At 45.8% G+C, this 27,290-nt stretch overlaps 1 protein-coding gene across 5 annotated transcripts in view; it reads right to left on the bottom strand.

The window, feature by feature from the left end:
* Positions 1-27,290, bottom strand: part of FER (FER tyrosine kinase) — a 288,734-nt gene that overhangs the window by 146,184 nt on the left and 115,260 nt on the right. For all 5 annotated transcript variants that reach the window (XM_053296742.1, XM_053296743.1, XM_053296746.1 and 2 more), the window contains one exon: positions 26,951-27,073. In XM_053296742.1, the coding sequence (XP_053152717.1) occupies positions 26,951-27,073 (123 nt within the window). The remainder of the gene's footprint in view (positions 1-26,950; positions 27,074-27,290) is intronic.

The following is a 27,290-nucleotide window of genomic DNA, read 5'->3' as shown; positions in this document are numbered from 1 at the left end:
TCCCGGCTGGTAGGGCTTTGCCTGCCGTCTGCCCACCTCCTCGCTGCTGCCATTATTTCTCCCCACCACCTCCTCCTCTTACTGGCCAATGGGTCTTTGCCTGCCATCCACCCACCTCTTCTGGCCGGAGGGGCTTCGCCTGCCAGCCCTCCACCTCTGCATCCTGACCGCCACCATTATTTCTCTCCGCTTCAATGCTAGAACTCTTGCACACTCTAGAGCATCTGCGTGTTAGTACTTGATTGCTCCCCTCACCTCAGAGATCTCCCCACCTTTACCTGAGCTGCACTCCTGCTCCTCCTCCATCCCATTGCTTCCATCCCCCTCGCCCTTCTTGGTCGTGGCTGCAGCATTGCTGCCACTTATTGGCCAAGCTGCAGCCCCCTATCCCCTGAGACCTCCCCACCCTCACCGGAACCCCGCTCCTGCTCCTCCCTCCAGGAGCAGCAGCAGTGGTTGACTGGGCCATTCCTCGCTGCTACCACCACCATGGCTGCTCATTCCCCTCAGGCCGCTAACAGGCCCGGGCCCATCCCTTGCCTACCTGCCTGCCTCCCTCTGACAATGGCCTCGGTAGCCCCAAACAGCAGCAGTGGTTGACTGGGCCCTTCCTTGCTGCTAGTGCTGCCATGGCTGCTCATTCCCCTCAGGCGGCTGACAGGCTCAGGCCTGTCCCTTGCCCTTCCTTCTGTCTCTCTTCCCCCTCCCTTCTTTTTCGCTTTCTCTCTCCTCCACTCACTCTTCCCCACTCTTCCTACCCTCACTTCATGTTCTCTCTCTCTCTCCCTCTCCCTGAGTGAACAGATCTTGTTCAGCTCGTTTCCTCATCTAATTCACACAACGGCAGCCTCCTTCTCCTGAAGGGGCTCTTTCCTCCCTCATGACTCCTCTCTTCACAGACCCCTGCCCACTATCCTTTTATATATAGACTAGTATTTTTTAGCCCGTTACAATAACGGGCGCTAGCCTTCCCTTCCCTCCCCCCCTCCCCCCCCCCTTGCCTCTTTCCTCTCCCTTGCCCCTTCTAATTTTTTTCCCCCCCATCCAGTTTCCCTCTGGGCTCCGGGCCCGCCGCCACCATTCTCCCTCCCGCCCCCGCCTGCCTCCATGCCCGCCTGCCTCCATGCCGCGGCAAGGACCCCGGGGCCGGGCGCCGCCGTCTTTGGAGTTTTTGGCCAGCGCGGGCCCTTCGCTTTCGGCCTCCGTGCCACCGCCGGTCTCCCCGCCCGGGCCAGGGCTGCCCGCTACCGCCGGCCTCCACTCCGGCCCCCCACCGGCCCAGTCTCTGTCTCTTTTGGCCGTGGCGGCGGCTCTGCCGCTGCCTCGGCCAATTTTCTCCGCCGCACCTTCCCGGCTTCTTCTGGGCGGCCGCTTGGCCGCCCAACATGGCCGCCAGGTGCCGGCGGTTGTGTCTCTCTGCCCTCCCTGCTTCGCGCATGCCCAGAGCGACCATCGGAGGCACGAACACACGCCTTGGTGTCCGTCCACGGACGGACACCAAGGCTTTTATTAGAGAGAATAGTGTCCTCTCCTCTACAATCAAGAACATCTTCCAACCAGTAACAGTTGCATTCTAACTGACCTTAACCATCACAGCCTCCTCCTCCTTATCTGCATAGGGAATCCCCACTTGCCAATCACCCCAGTGCCACAGGCTCCTCCTCCCTATCTGCATATGGAATCCCCACTACGGGTGTGCACGGAACCACACAGCTGCGGTCCGGCACTGTGGAGGGGGTTCACTTAAGGGCGGGGAGGGTTTACTTACCCCTCCCACCGCTTTGCCCCCTCCAGCTCTCGTAATTACTGTAGAAATTGGGGCGGCAGGATACCTCCCTGCCGCCCATTCTTGCTGCTAAATGGAAAAGGCTCCGAAAAGCCTTCTGCACACGCGCACGCCACGCACGAGATTCACGTCTCCCGGAGGCCCGGTCTACCCGACCTCGGCCCCTGCCAGCGGGTAGACCAGGCCTCCGCCGGCCCGGTCTACCCGCCGACAGGGGCCAAGGCCGGGTAGACCGGGCCTCCGGGAGACGTGAATCTCGCGCGCGGCGTGTGCAGAAGGCTTGTCGGAGCCTTTTCCATTGAGCAGCAAGAAGGGGCGGCAGGGAGGTATCCTGCCGCCCCAATTTCTACAGTAATTACGAGAGCTGGAGGGGGCAAAGCGGCGGGAGGGGTAAGTAAACCCTCCCCACCCTTAAGGGAACCCCCTCCACCTGGACCAGACCGGCCAGGTCCGAACTGGTCCGGAGGCCTTTACAATGGCCTCCGGACCGGTCCAGACCCATCCCTAATCCCCACTGCCCAATCACCATGGTGCTTCTGCTCTCACAGGCTCCTTCTCCCTATCTGCATATGGAATCCCCACTGCCCAATCAGGTGCTTCTGCTTGCAAACTCTGTCAGCCACCCTTGTCCTTTCTACCACGTCACCATGCATGAATTAATAATATAGATACATAAATAAATAAATAGGCTCCCTGACCACAAAGGGCTCACAATCTAAAAAACTTCTAAAGAATCTAAACTTCTGCACTGAGCAGCAGACTGCATCTATTTCAGAGATAGAACATGGAAGGATCCCATCAATTACATCATCTTTTATAGCAATTACTCAGTGTACGTGTTGCTACATCACATTGACAAAAATTCTAATGCCAAAAAGCAGCAGCATAACTCTCTTGAAAAGAAACGGCAATATTTTCTTGAAGTGTTAACCTGATGATCTCTTAGAACTGGAAACAAAAATTGTGACAAGCAAAAATGCACTGAAATAAAAGTTAATGGATTTTCATACATTTCCACATTTTAAGCCTTCAATGAATGCCTTTTTAAAAATACCAACAACATGGCATTTCAAAGACTTGTTTATGAAGAATATATCGGATCTATAATCCTTCAGATGAATAATTAAGCAAAATGGCACTATAAACTGCAATCAAATCAGCTGTCAGAGGGTGTTGCCACTATTTATATTAGCACATTAATCACTACCTGTGTTTTTCTTCGTTTTGCAGGCCTTTCAGTCAGACTGCTTTATTGTACAAGGTTTTACACATTGGTTCCAGTCAAAATGTTCAGCCTGAACAAATACTTCAGTCTCAAAGGATTATTCAAAATTTCATCCGATTCTCCAGTAGTGCTTTTAAAAAAGTCTTTATCGACGTGCATATGCAAATGTTCCTGCCTTGTTAAAGACAGCTTCATAAACCATCAGTAACGGAATGCTACTTAAATGGTCCCTAAATTAATTCCATTATCCATGAGTTGTCATGAATAGGATGCCTGTGTATGAAGGATTTATATGCAAGGATCAATTTTAGATGCACAAAATTACAGTGTAGTCTTATTTTTCCTTTAAAAGTACATCTGTTTGCCTACGACAACATAATAATATCCCTTCTTGAACCATAACTAATAGACGTTAATCAAAATAATTACCTATTCTAAATACAAAGCTCTTTTTGCAGTCTTACCATTTCCCTCCCATAAACCAACATTATCAAGTTTATTATTTTAAAAGGTTTAGTTCAGCCATAAGGTGTTATTTGAATCCCAGAACTGAGCATAAGCTAGATCATGCACTAAATTATGTCACCCTTCATTTTCATCATCTTCTAGTTGACAGAGAAGCACACATAATTGCCCATCATTAGTCAAACAATTTATTTCTCCATCTGGTCTGTGACAAGTTCTTATTGTGAGGGAACATATAGGCAATTATAACAAAACCAATCATTAAGGAGGAAAAAGAGACCATTGAAAGGGTACAACAAACAAGAACTGAAAGTGAGAGGTAGAAATTAGGAAGCTGCCTTATACCCAAGTCAGACCATTGGTCCATCTAGCTCCGTATTGTCTACATTGAACTGGCAGCAGCTCTCCAAGGTTTCAGGCAGAAGTCTTTCCCAGTCCTACCTGTAGATGCCAGGATTAAACATGGGACCTTCTGCAAACAAAGCAGATACTCTACCACTGAGCTATAGCCTCAACCCTTAGAGCAGGCAGTGCTCACATATAGTCACCCATCCAAATACAAACCAGGGCAGACCCTGATTAGTAAAGGGGACAATTCATGCTCACTACATCCAGATCAACTCTTCTCCCCAGAATGTGGCAGACATTGTAGGCATGATGGATACTGTAGGACTAGAGAAATGTTAAGGTGGCATATCAGTGTAGTACATTGCTAATATTATGCGCCGAAACACAGGAAGCTTTAGTAGTAGGCACTTAATCGTTCTTTCAAAACAGGAGGAACATAGAGCCCATCTGTCTTTACCTAGTCCCCATCACAGAAAATGTTGGTTTTCCACATTTCCTATGTCTGTTTTAATATTCACATTTCCACTGTCCCCTTTAATATTCTCTTGTTGACTCATCAGACAGAATCTCCTATTTTCTCTCAATACAATGAAAAGGAAAAGGGCTCGGATAGGTGCTCCTTGGAGTGTCTTAAACAGCAATACCCTTGACAGAAATAAAAGTACTCAGGAACAACAAAGAAGGACTAGAAAGAAGATGGTTGCAGTAGTCTAGATAGAAGGTGACCAGAAAATAACCCAGCATTTTAGCTAGCCAATAAGACGGATGGATTTTCATAATACTGCTTAGGGAAACACAACATGTATTGGCAACAACAGACTGAATAAAAGGAAGCAAAGAAGAGATAGGAAGATAAAGCCAAAGCTGTGATGTCAACTGACATGGAGAGCAATTAAGCATGTGGCAGCTTGTGGGAGAAGATGAAAAGTTCAGTCTTGGACATATTGATTCTGCAACAGTGGAATATCAGACAGGCAATTAGAGATGCAGGACTCAATGGAGGGGGGGAGATCTGGGAAGAGAATTACAGTACTCGGCATATAGCTGATACTAAAAACCATTGAATTTAATTAGGTCACCCAGGAACATGCATAGAATGAGAACAGAAGGTACCAAGACCTGAATCTTCAAGAACCCAACAGGAAGGAAATGGGAGAAGAGAAGATTGCCCCACTGGAAATAATAATGAAGCAATAAGAGAAGAATCAGCTGAAAACAGAGTAACTTTTAAAGTTTTATAGGGATTGTTTCCTTTATTCATTCATTCATTCATTCATTTTAAGAGCACAAAACATCTTCACTGACTACAAAACATTATGTGCTTCCATCCTAAGCAATAAAGACTGTTGCAACAAGTGCCACCTGGCACATTCAAAATATAACATATATACATCCTGATCAACCTACAGTGACTAAGGTGCAGAAATCTCTCACAGCACACCGTAATCTGACTGCCCTACCCAGAGAAGAGTGCCTTAATACATTAGAGCACTGTAAAAGTATCAAGTATATATAGGAGCAGCTTCATAAGCCCTCTTCGGATGTTTAAAAAAGCAGACAGGTGGTACTTATGTACAACAGCCTGAGAGAGCATTCTGCAGTCCTAGTGATCCAAAGACACACCCATGCTATTGACACTTAACAGCATTTGTCTGAAGAATGTCACTATTTATGGATTATTTCCATGATTGGAAGGCTGGGACAACAAATGATGTCAGCATGGACAGCAGGCAGGTGGGGCTTCAGAGTGCATCAGCAGGGCTTCAGGGCTCCCAAGACACGGTACATGAGAACAGAATCCCTTCTTTAAACACACACACACACACCCCTGAAGAACTGTGAATTGGTTATTTGCTGCATTTTCTGCTCCACAAAGCCAGCAGGACTCAACACCAGTGATACATGGGTTGGTCTCTCTCAGCTTTGTCCTCCAGATTTCCTGATTGTGCAGCAGCCCCACCTGGAGGGTCGGGGAGGGGGCGTTGCGGTCATCTATCAAGAGACCCTCCCCATTTCCAGGTGCCCGGTCAGGCAATCTCAGAATTTCGAGTGTTTGTCCTTGAGGGTGGGCCTCCGAAATAGGCTGGGTATTCTGTTGGTGTGCCGACCACCCTGCTGCACTTCAGTCTCCCTCCCTGAGCTGGTGGGAGTGATCTCGGAGGTGGTCTTGGGTTCCCCCAAGCTTATTGTCTTGGGGGATTTCAATGTCCACGCTGAGGCCCCCCTAGTGGGTGCGGCTCAGGATTTCATGGCCTCCATGGCAACCATGGGCCTGTCTCAATTGTTATCGGGCCCTACCCACATGGCGGGACATACTCTGGATCTGGTTTTTGCCGACCAGGGAATAAATGATCTGGAGTTGGAAGAGTTTGAGATAACTCCCTTGTCATGGACAGATCATCATCTGGTGGGGTTTAGTCTGACTGCTCTGTCTGCCCCTCTGCAGGGTTCGTGGACGGATTAGAATGGTCCGCCACAGGAGGCTTATGGATCCGCTTGAATTCCAGAAGGCCCTCGGGGTGTTTCCAGTGTCCAGAGCTGGTGACCCTGTCGAGGCCCTAGTTGATCTCTGGAATTGAGAGATGGCCCAGGCTGTTGACACGGTTGCTCCTAAACGCCCTCTCCGGTTTGGTGGAGCCCGTTCGGCTCCTTGGTTTTCCTCAGAGCTTAGGGTGATGAAACAACTTGGGCGATGGCTGGAACGACACTGGAGGAAGAGTCGTGACGAATCCGACCGAACACGGGCTAGAGCCCATTTTAGGGACTACTCTGTGGCGGTGGGGGAGGCGAAGAAATGCTTTTTCTCCACTTCCATTGCTTCTGCTCAGTGCAGACTGGCGGAGCTGTTTCATGTAGCTAAGACATTGCTGCACACATCCCCCCAGGTAATGGGGGAAGAACCATCCACAGCTCGCTGTGATCAATTTGCATGTCACTTTGCGGATAAAGTCGCTCGCATCCGTGCTGATTTGGACTCCAGAGTTTTGGCAGTTCCAGCAGACGTGCCTCTGGTACCATCTGGTCCTACTGTGTTGGATTCTTCTCAGTTGGTGCAGCCTGAGGATGTGGATAAGATCCTGGGCAGTGTGCGGGCGACATCGTGTGCTCTTGACCCTTGTCCTTCATGGCTAATAAAAGCTGCCAGGGAGGGGGCAGGTAGATGGTTGGAGGTGATTATCAATGCCTCATTAAGGGAGGGCAAGATGCCATCGTGCCTCAAGGAGGTGATGGTAAGACCATTATTTAAAAAGCCCTCCCTTGATTCCTCCAACCTGGACAACTATAGACCGGTCTCTAACCTGCCCTTTTTGGGCAAGGTGATGGAGCGTGTGGTGGCGTCCCAGCTGCAGAGGGTCTTCGATGATATGGATTATCTGGACCCTTTTCAATCTGGCTTCCGCCCCGGATATGGGACTGAGACTGCCTTGGTCGCTCTAGTGGATGACCTACGCCGGGAACTAGACAGGGGGAGTGCGTCCCTGTTGGTTCTGCTGGACCTCTCAGCGGCGTTCCATACCATCGACCATGGTATCCTTCTGGGCCACCTCTCGAGTATGGGAATAGGAGGTACTGCATTGCAGTGTTTCCAGTCCTTTCTTGGAGGAAGGGTCCAGAAGGTGGTGCTGGGGAACTACTGCTCGGCTCCATGGCCATTGACCTGTGGGGTCCCGCAGGGTTCGGTCTTGTCCCCCATGCTGTTTAACATCTACATGAAACCACTGGGAGAGGTCAACTGGGGACTTGGACTGAGTTGTCAGCAACATGCGAATGACACTCAGCTCTATCTCTCCTTGTCACATGATCCTAGGGAGGCGGTGGATGTCCTGAATCAGGGGCTGGAGACCATGATGGGTCAGATGTGGGCTAATAAACTGAAATTGAATCTGGATAAGATGGAGGTACTGTTGGTCAGTAGGAGAGCCATGCGCAGAATGGCCGAGGAAGAAACGGCCGCAGGCACCAGGCGGCCATGTTGGGACCAGGAGAAGGAGACAGGGCCAGGAGGAGAAATCACGGGGGGACAGAGGCAGCCTGGCCAGAGACTGGGGCAGGGAACAGAGACAGTGGCGGGCCTGGCCCAGCCGCTGAGGCCACAGGAGAGCGGCGAGCCGAGAAGAAGCCGGACCGGACGGACCGGACCAAGGGAGAAACGGCCGCAAGCACCAGGCGGCCATGTTGGGGCCGGGACCGGACGGGCTGAGGGGAGGGCAGAGGCGGCAGCAGCGGAACCGGCCCTACCGTGGTGGGGCGGCGGGGGGGTGATGGTGGCGGCGACCGCGGAAAAGGGTGGTGGTTGCAGGGCTGGCCCAGCAGCGGGCGGGCAGCCCGCAGTGGGCCCCAATACCGGGGCAGAAGGTGGGAATGGGAGGAGTGGTGGCTGTCCGCCGGACTGACACCCGCGCCGCAGCCTCACCCAGAAGTGGTCCTTGAACAGCGTCTCCCGCATGGCAGCGGCGGCTCCTGCAAGGGCGGCGACCCTCCCCAGGTGCAAAAGCACAGCGAGCGAAGAGGGAGCCGCGGAGGCTGTAGCGGCTCTCAAGAGGCACCGCTGGCCGCCCCAGCCAAGTTCCTCTATTTTTTTAAGCGCCTTCGGCTGCCTGCGTCCGCTGGGCCCTAAAGCCCTCCATTTCCTCGATAGCAGCCAACTTTTAAAAATGCAGGGGGAGGGGAAAGGGCAAGAGGGAGTGGGGCAGGGGGGAGGGACAAGGGCAAGAGGGAGTGGGGCAGGGGGGAGGGACAAGGGCAAGAGGGAGTGGGGCAGGGGGGAGGGGCAAGAGGGAGTGGGGCAGGGGGGAGGGGCAAGAGGGAGTGGGGCAGGGGGGAGGGGCAAGAGGGAGTGGGGCAGGGGGAGGGGGAGGGGCAAGAGGGAGTGGGGCAGGGGGAGGGGGAGGGGCAAGAGGGAGTGGGGCAGGGGGAGGGGGAGGGGCAAGAGGGAGTGGGGCAGGGGGAAGGGGAGGGGCAAGAGGGAGTGGGGCAGGGGGAGGGGGAGGGGCAAGAGGGAGTGAGGCGGGGGAGGGGGAGGGCAAGTGGGAGTGGGGCAGGGGAGGGCAGGAGGTGCTGGGGCAGGAGGCTGAGAGGGAGGGGAGGGTGAGAGGAGGGGGAGGGAGGGCAAGAGATTGGGGTGGGAGGGAGGGGAAGAGAGGCAAGAGTGTGGGGCCAGAGGAGGCGGTGGGCCCGGCCGGGTGGAGGTGGCGGAGAAGGTATGGAAGAGGAGGAGGCTGGCCCCAAAGGTCTACTAGCGCCCGTTATTTTAATGGGCTTAAAAATACTAGTAACCTATAAAGCCCTAAACAGCTTGAGCCCTGGGTATTTAAGACAACGCCTTCTTTGCTATGAACCACACCACCTGTTGAGATTATCTGGAGATGTTCATCTGCAGTTGCCACTGGCTCATCTGGTGGCTACTCGGGGACAGGCCTTCTCCATTGCTGCCCTGAGGCTTTGGAACACACTTCCTGCTGAAATAAGAGCCTCCCCATCTCTTACAACTTTTTAAAAGGCAGTCAAGGCTTTTAATTAGATAGTGTTTAAATTGTGTTTTAATAGTTTTAACATTTTAAATTTTAATTGTTGAAATGTTTTAATCTTTTTATTGGTTGTTTTTATTGTTTTGTTGTAAACCACCCAGAGAACTTGCGTTTTGGGCGGTATAAAAATGTGTTAAATAAATAAAGATTTTTTTTAAATGGCTACAGAGAAATACATTGAAAGAAGGTATTTGTTTTCACCATCCACTGGAAAGTAACAGGAAAAAGAAATTATTGTAGGGACATGAGGAAAATATTGAATAATGATAGAAAACAGAAAAGTCAATCTTCTAATTTCAATATTGAAGGCAATTACAAGTAATGCTTTTTTTATGGACATCAAAACCATGAAGGCACACTATTCCTCATCAAAAGCAGGTATTCAAATACCATTTGTCAAAACTTGCTGAAACAGAAAGAAATGAAGGCAAGTAACAGATGTGTACCTGTTGATATAGTCTGTTACGGTGGAAATAAGAAATGATCTTGTTAGGGAAACTATTTTTGATGCCACCTACAGTACTACCTCTAATCATAAAGCTCCATGTCTGAAATCTTTCAGATGAAGTACAGAAATAAAGGTAGATAGCAGGAAAGATTTCATTAAAATGTATGTACGTTATTTAGGAGGATTCATTGGCTGGGCGTGGGGGGCGGATTTCAATGACTCTTGGAATAATAATTCTGCCCGGAATGGGAAAACTATAGCAAAAACAGTTCTGCATTATCATCATAATCAAGGCTATTGCCATCATCTCTGTAAAGTGTTTTTAAGCTTTTGAGAGTGGAAACAGGAGTCTCTTTGTCTCAATCAAATAAACAGAGACAAAAATCTTAACAGTTGACATAAAACTATTAAGGACAGTGAAATCCAAAACAGATTGTGAGGAGCTCCAAAAGGATCTCTCCAAACTGGGAGACTGGGCAACAAAATAACAAATGAGATACAAAGTAAGCAAGAGTTAAGTGATGCATATTGGGGCAAAAAAACCAGAAGATGACATATACGCTGATGGGGTCTGATAAGGATGTGCACAAAACCAGTTTTGCTGGCTAGGTTTGAATCGGAACCAGATTCAAACCAACTCAACCTGGTTTTGGTTCTGGTTGAACCGGACCCAGTCTGACCGCTGAATCAGTTCAGAGCTATACGGATAAAGAGGAATCCAGTGAGGATTCCCCTTTACCAGTAAAAGGGCAGGGGGGCTTCCCTAAGGGTAGAGCGGGTGGGAGGGGAGTCCATTATTACTTAAAAGTCCCATTGGTGGCAGCTGCAGGCTGCGCCTCCCTCCCTTTGCCAACCTCTCCCAGAGTAGCCAGGGCCAGCAGCAGTTCGGGCCTCTGAGCACAGGTGGAGGACATTTTAAAATCACCAGACTCCCCTTTACCAGTAGAGCCCCAAACTGGTTCAGTTCGAACTCGGATGGGCAGAGGCCAGTCCTGTCTGACCCCAGACCTATTGAGCCGAGTGGTCTGACACCAAGCTCGGCTCGAACCAAGCCGGCTCTCATACCCATAGGGTCTTAGCTATCAGAGAGGGAACTAAACAGGAGAGGGATCTTGGGGTTGTGGTGGACACCTCATTGGAAGTGTTGACTCAGTGTGTGGCAGCTATGAAAAAGGCAAATTCAGTGCTCTGAATCATTATGAAAGGGACTCAAAATAAAACTACTACTATCATTATTTAGCAGGGGGAAGAGTAACTGGCCCTATCCAACCCCAGCACAGTACTTCCAGTGACTGTTGCTGGTGTCTATCTTATGTTTCTTTTAGATTGTGAGCCCTTTGGGGACAGGGATCCATCTTATTTATTTATTATTTCTCTGTGTAAACCGCCCTGAGCCAGTTTTGGAAGGGTGGTATCTAAATCGAATTATAATTATAATTATTATTATTATTATTCCCTTGTAAAAATCTATAGTGCAGCCACATTTGGAGTACTGTGTACATTTATGGTCACCATATCTCAAAAGGGATGGAAGAAGGCAGCCAAGATTATCAGGGGGTAATAGCACCATTCTTATGAGACAAGGCTACAACACCAGGAGCTTTTTAGCTTAGAAAAAAGTTGACTAAGGGGAGACATGATATAAGTCTACAAGATTATGCATGGCGTCGAGAGAGATAGAAAATTTTCTCCTTCTCTCACAATTCTAGAACCAGGAGTCACCCCATGAAACTGATTGACAGAAAGTTGTTTAAAGAGAACTTTTTAAAGACTGAGAAAAGGAAGCAGTTTTTCACACAGCACATAGTTAACCTATGGAATTCTCTGCCACATGATGTGGTGATGACCACCTACCTGGGTGGCTTTAAAAGGGGCTTAGACAAATTCATGGATGACAGGACTATCAATGGCTACTAGTCTGATGGTTATAGGCCATCTCCAGCCCCAGAAGCAAGATGCTCTATACACCAGTTGCAGGGGAGCAACAGCAAGAGAAAGGTTGCATGCCTTCATCTCTTGCCCATGAGCTTCCCAGAGATATCTGGTGGGCCATTGTGTGAAACAGGATACTGGAATAGATGGGCATCTATCTATCTATCTATCTATCTATCTATCTAACTAACATATTTTCATATCACCCAAAACTTACATCTCTGGGTGGTTTACAACAAAATAAAAACAAAGTAAAACATTTGTTAAAACAAAAATGATAAGTTAAAACATTACAACAATTTAAAATGTTTAAAATAATATTTTAAAACGGCATTAAAAGCATTAAAACAATATTAATTAACAGCCTGGGTGAACAGATGTGTCTTTAAAGACTTTTTAAAAGCTGTCAGAGAGGGGGAGGCTCTTATTTCACTGGGGAGTGCATTCCAAAGCCTCAGGGAAGCAGCGAAGGCCCGTCCATGAGTAGCCACCAGATGAGCCGGTGGCAACTACAGACAGACCTCTCCAGCGGATCTCAGTGGGCGGTGGGGTTCATGCCGAAGAAGGCATTCTCTTAAATACCCAGGGCCCAAGCTGTTTAGGGCTTTATAGGTTATAACCAGCACCTTGTATTTTGCCCGGAAACCTATAGGCAGCCAGTGTAGCTCCTTCAATACAGGAGTTATATGGTTTCTCTAAGATGACCCAGAGACCAACCTGGCTGCCGCATTCTGGACCAACTGTAGTTTCCAGACTACATACATGGGCAGCCCCACATAGAGTGCATTGCAGTGATCCAGTCTGGAGGTGACCAGCAGATGTACCACTGTTTTGAGGTCGTTCACCTCAAAAAAATGGACGCAGCTGGTGTATCAGCCGAAGCTGATAGAAGGCACTTCTGGCCACCGCCTCAACCTGGGAGACCAGGGAGAGGCTCGGATCCAGAAGCACCCCTAGACTGCGTACCTGTTCCTTCCGGGGAAGTGTGACCCCATCCAGAACAGGCAGATCAAAATAGTTTCTCGAGTTCCGACCCGGCACAATGAGTACCTCCGTCTTATCTGGATTCAGTCTCAGTTTGTTATCCCTCAACCAGCCCATCACCGACTCCAGGCAGGCATTTAGGGAGGTTATGCCCTCTCCCGATCATGCTGACATGGAGAAATAGATTTGGGTGTCATCAGCATACTGATAACACCCTGCATCAAATCTCCTGAAGATCTCTCCCAGCAGTTTCATGCAGATGTTAAACAACATTGGAGACAATACGGAGCCCTGAGGGACACCATACAGGAGTTCAGATTTTGAAGAACAGCAGTCTCCAAGGGACATCGTCTGCAACATGCCTGAGAGTTAGCAGAACCACCGCAGAGCAGTGCCTCCAACTCCCAACCCCCTCAGACAATCCTGAGGGATACTATGGTCGATAGTATCAAAAGCCGCCGAGAGGTCCACAAGGACCAACAGAGTCACACTTCTTCTGTCCACTCCCAATTGAAAATCATCCATCAGGCCGACCAAGGCAGTCTCCACCACATAGCCAGCCCGAAAGCCAGTTTGAAATGGGTCTAGATAATCAGTTTCCTCCAAGACTGTCTGGAGCTGGGAGGCCACCACCCTCTCAATTACCTTGCCCAGCCATGGAAGGTTGGAGACAGGCCAGTAGCTGTTCAAGTCCGAGGGATCTAAGGTAGGCTTCTTCCGAAGTGATCTAATAATTGCCTCCTTAAGGCCTTAAACCTGATCCAGTAGGGCTGTTCTTATTTTATTTACAGTATTTTGATATGCAACTTTAAGATGCATTGCATACAAGAAAAACCCCTAGTCATCCAACAGTTAAATGAAATGAGGACACAAATGATTCTTATTTATCCTCCCTAATAATCCACAACTCTTAATTAACTAAATCTACGGTGTCCTATGTATAGTTTGCTACAAATACCAACAAAACAAATACCAGGAAAACACACATTTTGAGGCAACAATCTATGGAATGCTAGAAGATGCTAGGAATACTTAGCATTCTCTACACAAACATTTCATCAAGTAGTAGTGTATATGCCCCATTAGTTATTTCTGATCTTTCCTTGAGGGACTCAAGCTTTAAATATTACCTATCACCATTTAGCAAGTAAATGAAAAATTGAGCACTCAGATCTACAGGAGAGGCTCTACTGCCGGTTCTGCCTGGCTATGGTATCTATGAGAAGACAGGGTGTTCTTGGTGCTAGTAACACTCCCAGAGGTAACCCTCCTATGGGAAGCCTTCCTACAAAGGCAGAGCTTATGCATTCAAGAGGCTTTTCTTGGTGTTTTTTAGAATATGTTTTGTTTGAGTGGGCTTGATGGATATCATATTTTATATGGGATTGATTGCATTTGTCCTATATGGATATCCTGAAAGCTGCCTTTGGCTTTTGCTTCATCATAGTTCTATAATGTCAATATACAAATATGACATAAGCAGAATGTAGCAAAACAACTTTCCCAAGCACACAGGTGCAGCAGAATTTAAATTTGGAGAGGAATTGTTAGTATTCCGAAAGAACAAAACTAATGAAGCAGAAAGCATACAGTTTTCAGTATCATAAAAAGACAAATAACGTCTAAATTGTATCTTGCCTCCTACACAAGCAAAAGGAAGCAATGGTCAGGAATATTAAGTTACAGAACTACGCCAATATTCTTTCATATGTTAAATATGAAAGAAGCACGTTAAAGAAAAGTGAGACAATGGCTGTGATCTAGCAAGCAACAAATGTGTCAAAATGACACCATGCATGCAGTGCTGGCACAACAATGATGCATGGTGAGGTGGGAGCCTCAGGTGGCAAATCAGACAATCTACCACCACAGCCTCACTGGGCTTCTTTTCACCTATTTGCCCTGCAACTTCTAATGTCCACACTGACCTTTTTAAAAGGCAGAGACTAAGGAACAAAGCAGCAGGAATTGTGAGTTCACACTTCCTGCTAATCAAGTTCCCACCTCTTGCCTTTTCAAAAGATAAGAAGAGCAAGAGGTCAGCAATTGGGAAAAAAAGTTACAGTAGCAGTTGATGCTGTCTCCTCACCTAGAAAGTAAAGGGAAATAAACTATCACGAAGGGGGTGAATGGCAGAAGGATGGGGCAGAGTGGGGGGAGAAGGTCAAGTTAGGGTGGATGGGAAATGCTTCCATGGTGCATTCATCATACCATGGAGAAGCAGCTGTATGTTGGGAGAGATGGGGGGAGGGTCCAGGTGGGTAGGAGTCAGGAAACTGCACCATGGTGCACTGAGTGCCATGAATTGGAGGGCGGTGGCACACCAATCTGCCTGAAGTGGCTTGGGCTGTGTGTGTGCACATGCTGCATGGTTTACTGACTGATGGCCAATGTGTCTTAAAGGACTTAGATTATTCCTTGACTAGTTACTGAACGCTCTTTTTTAAAAAAACTCAAAACATCCCTGGTATTGGTATAGAATATAAGAAGAGTTTGAACTTTGGAAAACTTTTTTGAAACTGTCTAAGACAATCCATGATTAAACATATCAATGCTGATATGTTTCCGAACGAAATACAAAGTACTTTTTATTACCTATAAAGTCCTTAATGGCTTAGGTCCAAGGTACTTAAGAGAGCGCCTTCTCTGTCATGGACCCTGTTGCCTATTGAGATCATCTGGAAAGGTCCAGTTATGGTCGCCGCCAACTCATTTGGTGGCAACTCGGGACTAGACCTTCTCTGTGGCTGTCCCAGGGCTTTGGAACAGGCTCCCTACTGAAATAAGAGCATCTGCTCCTCCATTTGTTTTTAGGAGGACTCTGAAGATGTACCTATTTACCCAGGCTGAGGGAAGTTGAAAAACCAACTGAGACCAAGTTTTTAATTTTTAATGAGGCTATTCCCACGAGCAGAAAAAAATCAGGCTAGGAGAGCCTAGCCCAATTTTTGCTGCTCGTGTAAACCACCAGTGGCTTACAAGTGGCTAGCCCACTTGAGTAGCCCACCCCTTAGGCCAGGTTAGCAGCGCCCCACTAACCAGGGTTAGCGGATCGTGAGTTGCCATGGCACAGCTCCACGCTGCAGCAACTCACGAGCAGATCCCCGACCGGGAGGCTGAAAAGCAGCCTCCCAGCTCGGGGGTCTCTCCAGCATGCCCTGCGCACTCACGCAGGGCATGCTGGAGCTTCCGGGGACCACGTGGCCCCTGATCCTCCCAGCCCACACCGCCTCCATAACAAAGCCGGCAGTCGTGTGGGCGGCCACTTCAGCTGCCTGGAGAAGACTGCTGCTCGTGTGCGGGGAGAGCGGGCTAAGCCCACTCTCCCCGCTAACCTTCCCCAGGCTCCTCTCACTAATCGTGAGAAGAGCCTCAATGTGTTTTTCTCTATTATGAGTTATCTTTTAATGAATTTTAAAATTTTAATATAATATTTTATATTATGTTTTAATTCTGTACAGTGCCTAGGGATTTCAATATTAGGTGGTATATAAATTCAATAAATAAATAAATAATCATTCTGAAGTAAACTGAAGTGATTAAAGGCAGAATATTGCTTTTTAGTTATAGAAGCAAAATTTGTGTTTACTAGCTTCCATTAACATTGTTCTGAGCTCACATTACACAAGTCTCAAAAAATATGGATCAGGATCCAAAAAACCCCACATTGGTGCAAGTATCTGCATGCACTAGGAATTATCATTCCCACCCCCATCCACCCCAGGTAACACCAGAGAATCTATGCTGCAGAATCAGACACCACTTTTAAAATGCAAGTAGCATGTAGAGCTGCTGTTGAGGGGGAAAGAAATCCAGAAGTCATGCTGCATAAGTGGAGTTCACTGCCCAAGCGTTTGGACTGCAACCAAGATTTCGAGCCTTTTCATCGCATAAGACATTACATTTGTGAGCCACAGCATGGCAATTGACATGATTTTGGATATCCTGCCCCAAAGCTTCACAATGCCAATTTTAACATAAAATTGGTGGTGGTTAAATGGGGATGTATACAACACCTGCAGGCAAGTGATGGGCATCAACTCACCAAATACAGCATATAAGCCCCACCCTCCCTTGTTACCATTCTTTAAAAAGGTGAAAGAGACAAAATCTTCATTTTCTGGCCATTGTGTTTGCAAATTGCAATTGAGGGCTGGGAAATTAATGGCTCAGCAAATCTACATTAAGTCTATCTCTCACTCCACTGTTTAGCATCTATCACTGATAGGGAAACATGACAACATGACAGTCACTCCCAAACTAACTCCAGGCTACAATCCTAGGACAAAATAGTATCTGAACAAGTCCTTTGCTCCAAAGATCCCTTTTTTAGCCTACTTTCCAGGAGGCTTATGAGATCACCCGGCATTCTGTGTGTGTGTCCATGCATCCCACCACGCCCATCAACTTCACAATGCCTGGATCAATATGAAACAAATCGGGTACAGTTGTAGGGACACAAATTTGGTACAGCTGTAGGGACGCACAGGGACACCTCAATGGCATACATAGTCCGTGATGTCATCCACCCCGATCCAAAATGGTGGATGTATCAACATTTGAAGTGCAAGAGATCTAACTTGTGGACCTCAATTTGAACCAAATTTAGTCCAGGTGTAGAGACAATGAAAGGAAAGTAGGCTGATTAGTTCTTACTCGAACAACTTGTTAAAAAAAATAACGTACTGATGAATGCAACACCTTTTATTTCATAGGCAAGACATTTATTTGATAACCTTTCTGAGATTCTGGAAATGTCTCTTGAAACTATAGTGATAATATGTCTCAATATATTCTATTTTATTTTAAGTTGCCAAATCAAACTATCAAAATGTTCAGGTCTATTGTACATTCAACGGGAACATAACAGCGGGCTATTAACAAAGGTATTACAACAGTGTCTTTGTCAGGTTAAAAATAAGGCAATTTCAAGTGCAAATCAAAAGCAAACACTTTACTTGCCTGGCTCTATTGTTTCCGCAACATTATTCTATATTCCATATTAAAAGAACATAGGGTGTAATAGTGCACAATTCTTTGTAAAAGCACAATTGGAAAGCTATTGTTCAATCCAGATTACGAGGCTCAGGGCTCTAATGCCAGTTCCAAAGCAAGAATATCAATACTGAATTTTCAAATACAGTGCACCTACAAGTTAATTCTTCAGTTTGTTTCATTGCATGTATGTCATTCTCTCTAAATATAATATAATATAATATAATATAATATAATATAATATAATATAATATAATATAATATAATATAATATAATATAATATAATATAATAATTCTCGTAGATGTGCTTCTGTGGGGATGCGTCCCGGCAACCCAGCGGATTGGCTGAGCCGTGGAGGTGCAGGATTGGCCAGGTAGCAGTTGGCTGCATAGGGAAGTGGCCGCTTGGGGAGGAAAGGAAAGGAAGGAAAGCGGGCAAGTGGAGAGGAGAACTGAACGGACTGGAGCAGAAGGGAGGAGAGGAGAGCTGGTCTTGTGGTAGCAAGCATGACTTGTCCCCATAGCTGAGCAGGGTCTGCCCTGGTTGCATATGAATGGGAAACTTGATGTGTGAGCACTGCAAGATATTCCCCTCAGGGGATGAAGCCGCTCTGGGAAGAGCAGAAGGTTTCAAGTTCCCTCCCTGGCTTCTCCAAGATAGGGCTGAGAAAGATTCCTGCCTACAGCCTTGGAGAAGCCGCTGCCAGTCTGTGAAGACAATACTGAGCTAGATAGACCAATAGTCTGACTCAGTATATGGCAGTTTCCTATGTTCCTAAGCTAAGGGGAGAGAAAGCGAAGGAGCCTGGCTGGGCAGAGACACAGAAACGGCTGACTGCTTTGGAAGATGCTCTCTAGAGAGAGGGCCATGCAGGAAGGAGCCGGCTGAACGCTTGGCTGCCCGACACCAGAGACTGGAGGAAGGAGGAGGTGGCAACAGCCAGCAAGGAAAACACAAGCAGGCTAAAAAGCGGAGGCAATGCGTGCCAGCGAGGGAGGCACCTGATTGGCTGTGCTCTGTTTGGCCGATGGAGGCGCCTGATTGGCTGAGCTCTGTTTGGCCGATGGAGGCGCTTGATTGGCTGGGCGCTGGTTGTGAGGAGGGGCTGCAGCTTGGACTGGGAGGTGGGAGGCAGTGGGAAGGACTGGCCCTGGCCTGGCACCAGAGGGGGTGAGTGGGACATGTGTGCCCAGGATTTGGCAGCAGAAGTCTCAACAGGCTGCTAGAGTTCCGAAGTGAGGACTGAGGAGGAGAGGTGGAAGAAAGTGCCGGCAGTGGCTGCTGGCCGGCTGGCGGGTGGAGAAAGGAGGAAAGGTGGCAGCGAGCAAGGGGAAAGGCGGCAGTGGGCAGTGGGCGGGGGGAGAGAAAGGCAGCGGCGGGCAGCAGGCTGGGAGGGAGGAACGGGAGGGGAGGAGGGCTGGAGAGCGCAGGCTGGGGGAAGGGGAAGAGAGGAAAGACCGGGGCACGAGGAAGAGGGAGGGGGGAACAGCCAGCGCACAGATGCTCTGTGTGGGGTTGGCTAGTATAATATAATATATATATTCGCACACACACATACAGACACACAGACACTCCCCCTCCCATGCCGTTTACAAACAAAATGTAAATTTCTTACCAATAACTACAGCCTCCACCTTATGTGTGACATTAAAAAGTGACACACATTTGTGTGGTTGCATGCACAGGCCTAAATGTGGGACACGTCTCTAAAATAGGCAGATGTTTGTGTACTTGCTCTCCTGGCAGACAAGCCCATGTTGTGCATGTGCCAGACAGCAGAGCAAGCACCTTCCCACCCAGTTTACTCCTGACTGCCTTAGAGACAGCTGTCAGAAAGTACTTGTGTGAAATATCACTGGTTTAACAATAGTCACATGTACACAAATCTATCCTCTATTACAGAGTTGCAACTCAACATTTGGAAGTTCTGCTTGCAAGGTAGATATTGAGGGCTCGTGCTTCTGAACAAGATTTTGGAGAACTATAACTCTAACATAAGCACTGAGGCTGCAATGAACATCCAACACATAAACAATTAATAAAATAAACAAGTTGGAGATCAACTTGCTGTTTTACTCACTTCCAGTACTGTACAGTTGTTGCTTCCTTCACTGCTACTAAAGATGCTCGCGCTCTCGTGGAATGGGCTTGAAGAGGCAGAGCAGATAATACAGGCAAATTGTCTCTACAGAACCCTATGAGAATTTCTGTGCAAGCTTAGGGATACTGTAGCACACAAACAGCCCCTTTGACCTCCTAAACTATTTGATATGGCCTGTTGAGAGAGATGGGATGCCATCAGGGGTGTAACTATAATTGAGCAGAAGGGTTCAAGAACCTGGGCCCCCAAGCTCCACCCCTCCCTATTTTCTTCATTATCTCCTTCATTTCGAGGGGATGCTGAGGAGAGGTGCAAACATGGGCCCCCTCTCCCCTAGCTATGCCCCCGGCTGTCATCTTGCCCTTCACATCAGGAAAGGAGGACTGCAGGGCAGTATACTGTCTGGCATGGCCATTATATATCATTCTGGGATGGAACTGTGGTCCCAGATATAGGACCCCACTTTCTCGAGAAAAACTGTTCATATTTTAATGATGGAAGTTTGCTGACCTTTCAGGATGGAGTTACCTCAAACACGACAAACAGTGTGGTTCTTTATGAACCCCACTGCCTATTAAGATCTTCAGGGGAGGTTTGTCTGAGGGTGCCGAAGGCTCGTCAAAAAGAGAGCCTTCTCTGTAGTTGCACCAGAGCTTTGGAATGCACTACCTGATGAGATTAGAGCTGCTCCATCCCTGTCCGCTTTTAGGGAACAGCTAAAGAACCTCAGAATGACCTCAAAATGGTGGTACATATGTGTCGTAAATCTGTTAGCTCGGCTCACCCAAGAGGATTTACAACCCCCTTTAGCACTCCCCCTGTGAATTAACAGAAAGTAACAGCGAAGCTACGCGAAAGAAAACAAAAGGCTCACAAAGAAAATAGTAAATGAATTAAGTCCCCCTGAACTGAACTAGGTACCCCCCTCTAACAATAACTGAGTAATAACTAAAAAGAAAACACAGAGCAAAGAATGAAAAGAGCGAAGGACACCAGAAACAAGGAATTATCGGAACAAAGCAGGAAATCATAAACAAGGGCAAACTGAATTCGGAAAAGTTAGGAATTCAGGATAGCACATGGACTGCGGTCAGCGACGTTGCTAACAGCATCTGAGCAATTGACAGACTGCTAAATATATATGGTTCAAGAGAACCAGCAGCCAATCAGGCTTCCCTGAGTCAGCACTTCTGCTTCCTCTCTTGTTATCTTCTGCGCCTGCGTGACTCCCACTGAGCTTGCCTCTTGAGACGTCTTCTCAAGACAGGTGAAATCCCAGGCTCCTCCCCATCAGAAATCACGTCTGGCAGCTGTTGTGAATCCTCAGCTCCAGAGTCTGGTCTCCCTACCAAATCCTGTTGCTGTGCCTCTGAGCCTTCACTAGCAGGCGTCTGAGTCAGAAGTCTGAGCCATGACACCATGCTGGTAACCTCTAGGCTGGATTACTGCAATGCGCTCTATGTGGGGCTGCCTTTGTATGTAGTCTGGAAACTGCAGTTGGTTCAGAATGCGGCTGCCAGGTTGGTCTCTGGGTCATCTAGGAGAGACCATATCACTCCTGTGTTGAAAGAAATACACTGGCTGCGGATACGTTTCCAGGCAAAATACAAGGTGCTGGTTATTACCTATAAAGCCCTAAACAGCTTAGGTTCTGGGTATTTAAGAGAACGTCTTCTTCGCCATAAGCCCCACCGCCTGTTAAGATCATCTGGAGAGGTTTGTCTGCAGTTGCCAACAACTTGTTTGGCAGCTACTTGGGAATGGGCCTTCTCTGTTGCTGCCCCTGGACTTTTGAATGCACGGTCTGCTGAAATAAGAGCCTCCCCATCTCTGGCAACTTTTAAAAAGTCACTGAAGACACATTTATTCACCCAGGCTTTTAATTAGATTTATAGTTTTTAAAAAGTTAATACTGGGTTTTAAATGTTTTTAATGTTTTAAATGATTTTAATTGTAAACCATCCAGAGACCTACGTTTTGGGCAGTATAGAAATATTTTAGATAGATAGATAGATAGATAGATAGATAGATAGATAGATAGATAGATAGAGACACATCTCTTCAGCCAAACCTTTTAGCTATTTGGTAGTTTAGGTATTATAATTTCCTGGTTTGTTTTATTGTTGTAAACCGCCTAGAGACTTCAGTTGTGGGTGCTATACCGATACGTTAACTAAATAAATAATAAAGAGAAATTCAGTCTTGAGGGCACATCTACTGTAGCCATCACTGGCTGCGACTGAAAAGTCTAAGTTGGTGTGTACTCAGCCAATTAATGACAGTAAAAAAATCAGAGAGGGAGCAATTCTTGTAAGTAAAACTGGAGATCAAAGAGGTCACAGGCAGCAACTTCCAAGTCCCTTCTGCCTAGTTATTTGTTTTTTATTAGATTTATATACCGCCAGATGGCTCTAGGCAATTTACAAACAAATAAGTAACTCATTAAAACAAAATTAAAATCAGTTTAAAATCATTTCAGTACTCACTAAAGTCTAGGCTAAAAAGATATTGTTTAGGCCTCATTTAAAGGCTGCTAAAACTCTTAAGCCTCTAATATACATAGGGAATACATTCCAGGTGCAGCTACAGAGAAGGCCTGATACCGAATCACCACCAGGAGAGCTGGCAACAGCCAGAAACGGACCTCTCCTGATGACCTTAAAGTGTGGTGGGAATCATACTGAAGAAGGCGCTCTCCCAGGTAACCCATTTTAGGACTAAATGGTCCTAAGCCGTTTAAGGATTTAAAGGTAATTACCAGAACTTTGCATTTCCCCCGGGAACATATCAGCAACCAGTGCAGCTGTTTTAAAACAGGCATAATATGGTCTCTCCAAGAAACCAATCTGGCTGATGCATTTTGAACAAAAATAAGTTTCTGAACAACATACAAAGGCAGCTCCATGTAGAAAGCATTGCAGTAGTCAAGTCAAGAGGTTACCAGTGTGCGCATCACAGCTTTGAGATCATTATCTTTAAGGAACCAAAGTTGATAGAAAGCACTCCTGGCTATAGCCTCCACCTGAGACACAGGGTGAGGCCTGGGTCCAAAAGCACTCCGAAGCAACGTACCTGTTCCTTTAGGGGAAGGACAACCCCATCCAGAACAGGAATTCCTCAAATTATTACCCCTCACGATTAATATCTCCATCTTGTTTGGATTCAGCTTCAATCTATTACCCCTCATCCATCCCATTACTGCCTGGAGGCATTTAGGGGAGCTATGCCATTTCCTGATGATGATGTCATAAATAAATAGATTTGGGTGTCATCAACATATTGCTTATCTATCTATCTATCTATCTATCTATCTATCTATCTATCTATCTATCTATCATACCGCCTTACTCCAAAGGCTTTAGGCAGTTGATAACACCATGCTCCAAATCCTGATGATCTCACCCAGCGGTTTCATGCAGATGTTAAAAAGCATGGGGGATCAGATGGAGCCCTGAGCGACACCATACAACAGCTCTTGTTTCACAGTGACACCATCTGAAATCTGCCTGAGAGATAGGAATGGAACCATTGCAAAGCATAACCCCCTATTCCCAAACCCTCAGCCCATTCAGAAGGATACCATGGTTGATGGTATCGAAAGTGGCAGAAAGATTTAAAAGAACCAACAGAATCACACTCCCTTTGTCGATTAATTGGTATAGACCATTCATCAGGCCGACCAAGGCTGTCTCAACCCCATAGCCTGCTCTAAAGCCAGTTGAAATGGGTCTAAATAATCAGTATCCTCAGCCACCACCCTCTCAATCACCTTGCCCAACCGACTGGAGACCAACCTATAATTATCCATCACTGAGGGCTCTAGGGCAGGCTTCTTAAGTAAAATCTGCAATGCACACTTTTGCCTCCTCATCACCATCTGCCTCCTCTCACAATTGCCTCTTTCAAACATGGAGGCATAATGCACTCCCTCAGTGAGGCATCTCTAACAGCCTCCCTACTAGATGTATAAGCCATATTGGGCATGGATCCAAAGGACAGGTGGTAGGCCCAACACCTCTGAAAAGCTTGTCCATAGCCTCAGGAATCACAAATTGAAAACAATCTATTCTAATTAAGAAAGAGGAGTTACAGGACACCCCTACCATTTATTATGGTAGAGTCCAAGTTCGCCTGAATCCAAGAGATTTTATCTGCAACAAAGTTATCAAGGACATCACAGAAAGATGATGAAGACTCCAAACTCAAGTTCAGAGAGAAGGGGATCCCTTCACAATTCTGAACTCCAATGGACTTTAACTTGCGGATGCAATACATGCAGAATATAATTGCTTCCATGTTGCACATATTGCCACAGTATAAGCCTTTAAATGGGCTTTATGTCATATCTTGTCAGGTTCAAGTCAAGTTCTCCTCCACTTGTGCTCCAGTCTTCTCAATTGCAGCTTCAGCTACAGTAGCTGTTCTGTATACCATGGGGCCAATTTCGGTAAGGAATGGAGAGAACACTTAGGGGCAATTGTGTCTACTGCCCTGTAAGTTCCCTATTCCAGGTCTCAACCAGGACATCAACAGAATAACTGGCAGAACCAGCTCAAAAAATTTCCAGTCCTCTTGGAATTCTATGGGATCCAACAGCCTTCTCAGGCGGACTAGCCTAATAGGTCCTGCACCCCTGCATTGGTGGGTTGTGGCCATGAAACCAACTTTAGCTAGATGGTGGACTGTCCATGACAATGGAGACACTCTACAAGTCCCCACCCATGCAACACCACCCTGATCTGAGCAAAAAATGAAATCGGGGGTGTTACCAGCTGTATGTGTTGGCCCTACAACCCGTTGGGATAGGCCCATAGCTGTCACAGCCACTATGAACTCCTGAGCTGCACCAGACAAGCTATCTCCAAAGTGAGCACTGAAGTTATCCCAACACCAAAAGCCTGGGCAACTCCAACATCAACTCTGTAACCAGTTGTGTCAGCTTAATTAGAGATGCTGTTTGCAGGTTCACAAATAAACTCTGGGCTGGTTCAAACAATACAGCCTGGCAGCATGTGTGAACAGGAAGGAGCAATGTTTGAATTGGTCCTCTATCTCACAAGCATGCACAGGTCCTATCCTATGCATGAACAATCATTCACACAAAAACAAGTACAACTGTACAAACACATGTACACATTTACAGTATAATGTCTGAATAAGGATCAGGTGTTCCATACAACTGATTTTAGGAGCCTTGATTGTGTGCATATCAAAAATAAAGAAACCAAAAAATTAAAAGACATTTAGAAATGTACTAAAGTGTAGTAATAGTAGCCTGCAAAACATAAGCAGGCAAATTTCAATACACTTAACCTTGTAAAGTCCAAGCAGTTCTTAAGAATAAAGACATAGAAATGCTTGCAACAGACCTTTCATTATTTAAATCCATGGGTATATCTATACTCCAGTATGAAGATGTTAGCATACTAACAAGAGCCATTACCTCCAAAAATTATATATACACAGGAGATTATTTTCCTTTAAAAAACAATATATGCACACATTTTTAATGTCCTTAGCCCTTTAAATTATATTATTTTTCAGATTTTAAAAAATTCTTAGCATGCATATTTGGTTTACATATAACACAATGTGGAATAGTTCTTTGTGGCATAATTAAAATTGTTTCCTTGAAGGGTAAAGAAGGAGAAGGTGAACACTTCTTTAGTTAATAAGCTAAATGCTTATGATTCCATTTGTTTGTTACATAGCATAATGTCCGATGATCTTTCATATTTCACTTCCACTTACTAAATGGGTTATTATAGGGATGTAATTTTGCATAAAAAGATTAAAATGTCATAAATTGCTTTATTGCTCTAAGTGGATGAATGGAGAAGATTCCTGTCAAGATTTCGTATGAGTTTCAAACGAGAGATCAAATGTAGATTGTGTGGTGGGTAAAATAAAATAAACCCTCCGTGTACTATGCGTCAAAGGCAGCAAGCTACTTCTAAAATTATAAATGCCAGAAGATATATTTGATGCCCCATAACAACGTGAACACTAGCTCCCTGATTATTCTTACTGGGGCTGTAAGACTGAACACAATTCATAAAGGAATTATCCTCTATGGCTGCCCCAGAGCTTTGGAATGTATTCCCTGTCAAAACAAGAGCTTCTTCATCTCTGGCTGCCTTTAAAAAGACCCTTAAGACACACCTGTTTTCACAGGCTTTTAACTACAAACGTTTTAAAACTGTTTGGTTTTTATTCGGTTTTTATTGTTGCTTTATTTTCAAACAATGTATACTGCCTAAAGAGTCATATTATTATTATTATTATTATTTCTTGTTTACACAGTCAGACAGGTGTTATTGACTGGTTTGTCAATCCAGACATCGAGTCCTTCCCAAGGACCTGGGGTGGCTGAATTTTATCTTCAATATTGTTGGTTATTATAGATATCGTCGCAAAATATAGGCTGTTCCCAGTAAAGCTGCTTTTTGATTATTTATTATTATTATTATTATTATTTCAATTTCTATACCGCCCTTCCAAAAATGGCTCAGGGCGGTTTACAAAGAGAAATAACAAACAAATAAACAATATATCAGGCGGTCTACAAATATGACAAGTAAGTAAATGAATGAATGAATAAATTAAAGGTGGCAGAAAATACAGGGTTTTAAGAGTGCTTTTAGAACTCTTACATTCAGCCATCTTTCACATAATTTGGCCTCATAAAAATATTTTTAAGTATCTATAGATTTCAAAAATTAGATAGATCAACAATATATTTTCCTATAACAATTAATATACAAGCCTATTTATTGCTCAATATTTGGCACCTGTCAATTGGGGGCGGGGGATAAAGGATCATGATCAGCCTTGGGCTTCCCTGGAAAGAGAAGCAAGGCAGATGGAGATCAACAAATATAAAAATAACTCCCCAACCCCACATACCCACTTTCCTGACTGCAGAAAATAGTGAAAACATTGTTTGAGTTTTCAAGACACTGACTCTGAAATGGCAATACAATTTAGTATTAAAATTTTTAAAAAATATTCAAATAGTGAACAGAAAATGTAAGATGTTACAGTGATCTGTCCAACCAATTAGGAAAGATTTTAGTTATAAGTTTATTCGGTCATTGACCAGCAAACCAATTAGGAAAGAATTTCGCAACATATACCTTCATAACAGGATTCAGCAGAACAACACCCGATTTCTTGGTAATTACTTGTTTTGTTGTGTAATGATGTTCTATTAGCTGAGGAATTGTTGAAAACCCTGTTCCTTCAAATCGATACTGATTCTATAAGGGAAAAATTGAAGAGGAAACACAACAGTTTTTAAAAATGCAATCTATTACCATAGATAAGTGAAATGGTCTGACTTTCATTTTATTCTTATGGTGGTTGGTCTTTTAAACCACCTCCAAACACCATGAAGTTATATTATTTGCAACTTCTGAATTACAATAATACATTGAAATATGGGGATAAACTAAATCTCACTTATTTTGGTGTCAG

Source organism: Hemicordylus capensis, chromosome 2, assembly GCF_027244095.1.
Source record: "Hemicordylus capensis ecotype Gifberg chromosome 2, rHemCap1.1.pri, whole genome shotgun sequence".
NCBI lineage: Eukaryota > Metazoa > Chordata > Lepidosauria > Squamata > Cordylidae > Hemicordylus > Hemicordylus capensis.
This window is presented reverse-complemented; position numbering and strand designations above follow the sequence as displayed.